Source organism: Belonocnema kinseyi, chromosome 5, assembly GCF_010883055.1.
Source record: "Belonocnema kinseyi isolate 2016_QV_RU_SX_M_011 chromosome 5, B_treatae_v1, whole genome shotgun sequence".
Classification (NCBI taxonomy): domain Eukaryota; kingdom Metazoa; phylum Arthropoda; class Insecta; order Hymenoptera; family Cynipidae; genus Belonocnema; species Belonocnema kinseyi.
In genome coordinates this window covers 147,699,783-147,708,640 of record NC_046661.1, presented here as the reverse complement: position 1 = coordinate 147,708,640, position 8,858 = coordinate 147,699,783, and the positions used below count along the sequence as shown (strand labels likewise).

Sequence of the window (8,858 nt, the reverse complement as noted above, 5' to 3'; positions counted from 1 at the left end):
TTCATTATTCTAGACGTACGATGTATTAAAAAAAATCCCGAGTCGCTTGAGCACCTTAAGGTTCAATTTTTGTTTAGCCTACCTGGATCTAGTAAAATAAGGCTATTTCTTTAAAAACAATCTAATTTTGTCGACTTGAGTTATTCTTATAGGAAAGTACAAATCGATGTGGAGTTATTAGCAGAATTGATATTGTAATTTTTCATCCGGAAGGAATAATTTATTGAAAATCAGTGCGGAATAATGTCGAATTACTTACACGAAAAAATAGATGTATATACTTTCAGTGAAATTTTATGTTAAATGAAAATTGACTTCAGCTTGTAGTAAATTTGTTTTAGAGATAGGTACATACACCTGAAATTTGAAAACCAAAGTGAAATTAATAGATATTTAAAAATGTAGATTTTTAGTCTAGTTTTTTGAAATAATGATTTTTCAATTTAATATGATTGAATGCCAAAAATGATCAGAAACAAAATGAAATGTATACAAACTTTTTTGTAAATGAGACATTTTTTATTGAATTTTTAGGCAATGACGTTTTGGGCGTAATTATTGTATTGCATTGTGCTGTATGTATATGTATATTGTGAATATATTGTGAATTTATTGCGATGCTCAGGAAGAAAATGATATTCGTCACAAATGTTACGTAATATATTCATTGTGGTTTTAAGAATATAGGAGAGTAAATTGTATCATATTTTGAATAAAAATAATCAGAATTTAATTTTTTTTGTAGGTACAATTGTTGTTGTAAACAAAATTAGCTAAACACAAGTAAAAAAATAATTTATAGTGAAATAACTTTGCCAATAAAGTGTGATATAATAATTTAAACTTGATTTAGTTATTCAAAAATCTATCATAATTCCCGCAGAATCAATCACGCAGCTTTTCAGAGAAAAAAATATATCCCGGTGTAGAAAATATTTTTATTTTTTTTTATGCAAACTTTTTTTGGATAGAAGTTGTTAATAAGAATTTGTTTTCCTTTTTCTTCAATTATAGCGCAGACTAATTTAGATGATTTTTTTACAAAAATTTTTTTAATTGTTTAAACAATTTGTTTAAAAATACGAGATACGAAACATGGTGAACAAATTGCCAAATTGGGTGTTTTTCTGTATCTCGAATATTTTAACAAATTGTTTAATCAATATAAAAATCACATCTTTTTTAGTACAATATGCGGCGGAATTTTAGAGAATCCCACTATATTTTTAAGTAATATTAATTTTTTATTGAAAAGGCTACTATTATATTTTTGGTTGAAAGATTGATCTCGTTTCGTTAAAAATTCTACTAATTGGTTGCAAATTTTTTTATTATTTTGAAATTGCAATTAGATAGAAAAATAAACTATTGTGGTTGAAAGTTAAACTTTTTGGTTAAAAACTCATCTTCTTGGATTGCAAATTCAATTTATTTGTAGATAATTCATCTTTTTCACTTCAAAATTAAATAGTTTTGTTGAAAATTCATGTAATTTATTCCAAATTCGTCGTTCTTAGTTAAAAATTCATATTGGTTAAAAATTTTACTGTTTTTGGTAGAAAATTAATCCTGTTTGTTGAAAGTTCAACTTTTTGACTTGGAATTCAATTATTTTGTTTCACAAATATTGCTAGAAATTCAAAGATTTCAATATGGGTGCAGCATACACCAGATTTAAAAGATTTCAAGAAGTTTCAAAAGATTTAAAATGATTTCTAAAGGTTTCCAAATGTTCTAAAAGATTCGAAAAGACTTCACAAAAATTTCACGAAAATTTCCCGAGGATTTCGAACATTAGATAAACATTTTAAGGATTTATAAAATTTGAAAAAGACGAGTTCACCAGAATAAAAAGATTTTACAAAGATTTTTAATATTACACAAAGATTTTAAAAATTTTAAAGATTCCAAGGATTTTAAAGATTTTAAAAAGGGCATATTAAATCAATTGTTTTCTATGATTTCAAAACATTTCAAAGATTTTAAACGATTTCAAAAGATTCCATAAAGAATTTTAATATTTTAATAATTTTAAAGATTTCACAAATATTTCAAAGAATTCAAAATTTTTACGTGTATAACAAACGGTTACTTCATTATTTGATGTAGAAAAAGGCGACCTGTAGAAACTTGATTTCTTGACCTGGGAAATTGAGAAAGACCTTGATTTTTGTCGTTAAAAATCGCTGGATACCGTGATTGAAACGGATGTTAAAAATGTAAATATTTAATTAATTTCAATCGAGAACTTAACAATTAACATTCCAATACATAAAATAGCCAGACAAAAATTTGAAAAAGTAAAGAGACTGAGTATTTGCAAAAAAATGTAAACATTCGAAAAAGCAAATGTTGTATTTTACAAAAGAGAAGAAAAATGTTATTTTTACATAATTTTACCATTTTACATGAGAATTCAATAAATAAAAATTTCAATGCATAAAACTTTTGTTATTTGTAATTTTCCATTAGCAAGTAATGTTTTGAAAAATAAATAGTCATCCAATGGACTCTCATTAGGGAATTTATAAGATAAAAAAATCCCATTCCGCTTATCTTCTTGTAAAATGCACTACAGCTCATACAATTCTTCACAGAAATTAATTGTGTCATTTTTTTCGTGCACTAAACCTCCTTTTTTATATGAAAAGTATAAATGATTCATTTGATTTTCTTTTGCACATTGCAATATGCTACAGTACTGATTTATTTAAGTATAAAAAATGAATTTAAATAAAACTAAGCAAGATTGAGGAAATAAAGTTAATTTTCAGTTTTTATCCAGAAATATTATGTTCATATAAATATATTACAACATTTTTACTCCATTTCTACCCTTTTCGAATTTTTAAATATGTAAAATCTCTGCCCCCTCTCACAGGGAATTGTGAGACACTAAATCCTTTAGCTCACACACCTGACCAAAATCCCTGTTTTTTGTCAGAAGCGCTCACATACGCCTGATGATTTGATAACCCATTAGGAAGAGAAGAATTCAGAAAAATTAAAAATCTTTATTCCAATTAATACGCGAATTTTACTCCATCGAAAGTTATACTAAAGAGTAGAAAAAAAGCAACATCTATTCTTTTTAATGGACTTAGAAAAATTTAATGGAAGGTATTGAGAGGAATTAAACAATGAAGAAATGCAAAATAAATAATGGAAAGAAAGAGAATAATGACAATTTGAAGACGCGAAACCTAGCCTTTTTAATCGATTCAAAAAATTTAAGTTGTAAATATAAAATAATTATGTTAATAGAAATAATTTGTAGTATGGTCAAAGAATATTTTTATAATTCTATTTACAGATAAATAAATTTTGTTTACCTTAAACAACATTATAAAATGAATTTATTATTATTTATCATATTATTAAATCTATAATGTTTGTAAACAATATAAAATATTATAATTAAAATTACTCCACCGTTATGACAGACAAATAATTAAAATTTCCAAACTTATATTTCATAAAAACGAATAGAAACTATGCATGTGAATAAATTTTGTTGACGGATTAGAAGGAATTAAATTAATCGAAAATACAGCATGTAAGTATGGAATTCAAAATAACCATGAGAGGTTCGCCTGCATGGAATATAACACAAGTGCCAATCGTTAAGGAAATAGAAAATAATTGGTTTTGGAGATAAACCTATTCTTTCTTTGGGCCTTTTTCCCGATGGAAAAGTAGCACATTAAAAAAATTAAATAATGCTCACTTCTTCATTTAAATTTGAAAATATTGATTTTTTTCTATTCTTCTCTTCTTACCGGGCAGAGAAGTAGAAAATTGCGCAAAAGCGAAACTCCTGAGCATAGCCGGTTACCAACAGACTAGTTTAGATGCAGACATTCTCTAGCAATTACTTAAAAATTTGAATTTGTCGCATTGTTGAGCTACATCTATTGTGGGGAAAACTTGACCACAATTGAAAAAGACCTGATCCAGGTGTTTAAGTGTAGAGAAGATCCTTTAGCTCGTACAAAAAAATACAAGGACGACTATTGAAAGTGGGAGAAAAATTCTCCTTTTATTTCCAGGATAAATTAAAACTGATTAAAACATTGGATATTCCACTGGAGTTAGCAATCGAGTATGTGATTGAGGGTCCCTGATAACAATTGGTGCGCAGGGTGCGCGCACTGTGGAGGCATCCTTGCGCATTAATCCGCACGACGTGCGTTCCGATCAGCACTAAGATGCGTCATCCATGGAGGCGCATATGCGACGCACGCCATGCGAGGAACGCGCGTGCGTGAATGAAGCAAACACTCGGTGCGCGTTGGATGACTATCCTAAAATTATTTATTTATAATAAAAGAGGTAAATAAAAAGGTTGAATTAAATAAATGTAACGGAATTTATTAACAAAACAGCACGCCCATAGCGGGGATGGTGGAAAAAAGCCCACAATCGCGATCGATTGTCCTTAAATTTTCATCTCTTCCCAGATGATAGCGCTACGTGCGGAAACTCTAGGAACTACGAGAACATGTGATGCAAATTTTGAACCGGTATAAATATAACCTATGAATGCCGTTGTGCAATTGCAAACTATTCGTGCTTAGTGGAAAAAAATTGTTGTGCAAAGTGTCAGTGCTAAAAACCTATGTAATAAGTTATACAATAATGTCGCGTTGTTTTTGTAAGGACTGTGATTCGGGTAGTAGGGCACAGAAAGAGAGAGGTGTTAGACGCGAAATCCTCAATAACGATACTTGCGTTCTATTGTTTTTATATTCCTCCTCTTGTTTTAATGGCATTATTCATATAATTGTATAAATTATACAAGCGTTATCACTGCGTTCGTAACATGAACTGACACGTGGCATAACCAAACTTAATAATAACACACTCAACATTATACATAGCAGATGACAATTTCTAATTTAATATTTTCACTGAAGGGAAGCTTTAATCTGGAAAGGCATAAAACTCCGAGGACAGGCGATCGCGAACTGGCGCCAGTCGAAATATATGGCGCGCGGTCTCCTTGTAGTACTTCGTGATTCTCACAAAACTAGTACCGGCACACACCGTCGCGTTACAATTTTGCAAAAGACACTGGGCTAGCCGGCTAGTTCCGCGCAGTCCCATATGCGCAGAAAATGGCGGCGTAAAGCGAAAGTGACGGGCAGATCTATTTATCTCTTTCACTCTCATGATAAAAAAATGTAGATTCTCTATCTCTTTCACATCTATGATATTCTGCTTTGTGATTCTGATACGCTACACCTACAGGACGGCACCCTTATTGAAAAGCCAATTTATAGCTTTTATAAGCCTTGAATAATAAATTTTGTTAATTTATAAATTAAACATTTTGTGCCCCACTGGATACTCATGTTGCGCGCATGTACGCGCCGCAAAATTTCGTCACAGGGTGATTGTAAACATGCTCGCATTGTGCCACACCTTGTGCTCGCACTTCAGTTACATTCACAAAATGTGGGTGAACATGGTGAATTTTGGCATGCATGTCATGCGCGCATCGACGTGCGCGTAACATGCGCGCCCGAATTGTTATCTGGGGTTTTCCGAATTTTCTCTTGAAATCTCATGCCCGGGCAGGTAATTATGTGGATCTGCTCGATGGGATGCAACGTATTACCAAAAATGAACCAAGAAGAGACTCTAGAAATGGGGTCAGTGGTAAACAGAGTGAGAATTCTGCTCCGCATTTCAAAAAGTCAAGATTTTACGAGAACAAATCAGAGTCTTTAGAGTCTGCTTCGACTAGTCCACGTCCGAGATGTTACAGTTGCCATGAGCTTGGGCATTTAGCTAATGAATGAAAAAAATGCGCCAAAGGAAAGGGGTGCCTGCTTCGAATTCAAAGAGACGGGTCATCAAGCTCGCAATTGTCCAATGAGAATATCAAGAGATGCGACAGAGGGAAATGGGAGATCTGATAATGTTAACAGTTCGACCTCTAAGGAAAACAGTGGCCTTCATTCACGATTTGCCAGTTGAGTAGTGGAACGTGTGCCAGCGAGTCGACGGTGTCAACGGAGAAACGAGTTCCACTGGTTGCTTCAGGAAGTGCGGATACCGTGTTGTTGCGTAATGAAAAGGACGATAAGTATTATATAGAAGCATTAATTGACAATGGTAGTCCAATTTCATTCTTAAAAGAAAAAATTTATTTATAAGACTTTTACGAATATGGGTTGTTAACGGAACCTATTCAAGATTGTTCGTATACGGGAATTAACTTCTCGCTTTTTAATATAATCGGGTTCATTAAAGAAAATGTGAAATTGCAGCCTTTGGGTGATAGGATAATTCCGATTCTTTTTGCGATAGTTCCAGCCACAATAATGATTCAGGATTTAATTCTAGCCCATGTCAAAGAGTAAAGTAAATGATAAAGTTCCTTTTGAATTCAAAAACGACCACAAAGATTGCTAAACAATTACGAAAAGGGGCTAAGAAATCTCAACCCGATTGATTTTAGAATGGATATACAGTTAACCTCAAACGTACTTTTTTATTTGAAACCATGAAGATTGTTTTGGTTAGAACTCACTAAATTAAGAGAAATTATAGAAAAGATTTTAAAATTAAAGTACATTAGACCAAGCCGGTCAAATTATAGTAGTCCAGTAGTCATATCTAAGAAGAAAAATGGCGCGTACAGGTTGTGCGTGGATTTCCGGGCTTTAAATAAAATAACAGTAGAGAACATTTTCCATTGCCACGAATCGATGATCTTATTGACATGTTGCATGGCAAAGTCTTTTTTTACAAAATTAGATTTAAAGGATATGTTCCATCATATTAAGATGGCAAACGAGTCGAGCAAGTACACGGCTTTCAGTTCTCCTGAAGGACAGTATGAATATTTGAGACTACTATTTGGGCTTGTAAATGCTCCGTCGTATTTTCAGAGATACCTTGATGATTTTCAATCGCGACTGAAACCCTAGAGGAGAGTTGGTTAATACTTAAGAAAGTTCTTGATTTGATGGCGCAAAATGGTCTCCACTTGCGACTAGACAAATATGTGTTCGCTGCTGCCGAAATATAGTGCCTAGGGTATGTGATAAATGAACTGGGTTTTACACCAAGTCGATAACATGTGAAAGTGTTATTAGCATATCCAGTTTAAAGAAGTGTGTTGAAAGTTCAGAAGTCTTTAAGATTCGTGGGTTTTGTGAGACGTTTCATTCCAAACTTTGCAGTTATAGCCAAACCATTGTATGATTTATTGAGAAAGGGCATACACCGAAGAGTATACCGATGCCAGTAGCATAGGGTTTGGAGCGATTCTATTACAAAACAAAAAGCTGGGCAGCTACATTCGATTTATTATTATAGCAAACGTACTTCTAGAGACGAAAAAAATATCCTACTTACGAGTTGGAGTTACTTGCTATTGCATATACCTTAAAGTGATTCCACGCTAATCTGCTAGGAATATCTTTTGTGATTCGAATAGATTGTAACGCCGTTAAATTAGCGTTAGAGAGAAAAGAAAATTATCCTCGCATAGAGCGATGGGCGTACAAACTACAGGCATATAGCTACAAAATTGAACATAGCCCCTCCGAACGTATGAGACACGTAGATGCATTGAGTCGCGAAGTATATGTAAGAAAGCTTCTAACTTTTGCACAAGAGCTTACGTATAATTAATTGTCAGACCCCGAATTCAAAGAAATTCGTGAATCTTTAGAGCATGGTGAGTGACAAATACGAAGTGCGAAGCGAATTATTGTATTGTCAATTTAAGAAAGATCTTTTGTTCTACGTAACAGAGGAAATAATTAATCTTGTAATTAGGACATGTCACGATGATATAGGGCATGTAGGTGTTAACAAGACTGTCGAATTAATTTTAAGGGTGTATTGGTTTCCAGATTTACGAAAAAGAGTAAAGGAATACGTGGGAGCTTGTTTAATGTGCTTAGCTTATTCTGTTCGTTCAGGGAAAAATGAGGAAGAGTTGCATCTATGGGATCGGGCAAAACGTTCTTTTGAAGCCAGCTTTGTCGACCACTATGAGGCTTTGAGAAATGCAACCTTGGATTATAAGCATGTATTCTTAATAATTGACGGCTATACCAAATTTGTTGTGTTTTATCCAGTGGAAAAAAATTCCACAAAAGAAACTATAGGTAAACTGGAAAAGTACATCCGTTATTATGGGAAATCTAGAAATTTAATTTCGGATCGGGGAAGTTGCTTTACGTCAGAGGAATTCACTTTATTTACAAATAATCACATTATAAAACACACCAAAATCTCAGCTGGTTCTCCCCGTGCCAATGGTCAAGGGGGAAGAGTATTTCGATTTTTGAGATCTACTCTAGCAAAGATTGCTAGAACATCTGATTGGAGAGATAAATTAATAGATGCACAGTTTGCAGTCAATAATAAACTAAATCGTTCGATAGGGTGCACCCCAGCGTGACTGTCGTTTGCAGCTGTTCAAGTACGCCTTCCAGATGAGGAATTTAGAACTTTGTTATCAGAAATGAACGACCAAATTGAGTCTGATGTGTCAAGAAAAAAGTTGCGTGAGGACGTCGACCTTATATCTGAAAAGTTGCGTCAGAGAAATAAAAAAAGATTTTATAATAAGCGTGCAAAACCGACCAAGTTTAAATGCGGCAATTATATTGTAATGCCCAACGCCGTATCCGAACCTGGGGTGAATCAAAAGCTGTTGCCCAAGAAAAAGAGTTCATACGCGATAAAGAAAGTTCTACGTAATGGTCGCTATCTAATAGGTGATATAGATGGATTCCAGATAACCCAGAAACCATTTTCGAGTGCGTATACCTCTGATCGTATGGAACCTTGAGATGGACAGGTTTTGGTTCTACACTAATTCACCGAATTGA

At 33.2% G+C, this 8,858-nt stretch overlaps 1 protein-coding gene across 1 annotated transcript; it reads left to right on the top strand.

Moving 5' to 3' along the window:
• The first annotated feature begins 5,796 nt into the window (after window positions 1–5,796).
• LOC117173952 lies at window positions 5,797–8,425 on the top strand. The gene is made up of 2 exons (XM_033362600.1): window positions 5,797–5,977; window positions 7,872–8,425. The coding sequence occupies exons 1-2, from the start codon at window positions 5,797–5,799 to the stop codon at window positions 8,423–8,425; spliced, it is 735 nt and encodes a 244-aa protein (XP_033218491.1).
• Window positions 8,426–8,858: the final 433 nt, after the last annotated feature.

What these genes read in the sequence shown, in the direction of transcription:
- LOC117173952 (XM_033362600.1), top strand. Translation starts at nt 5,797, where the DNA reads ATGAATGAAAAAAATGCGCCAAAGGAAAGGGGTGCCTGCTTCGAATTC. An exon ending in CCTTCATTCACGATTTGCCA is followed by an intron (nt 5,978 to 7,871) that starts GTTGAGTAGTGG and finishes ATTGGTTTCCAG; the next exon opens with ATTTACGAAAAAGAGTAAAG.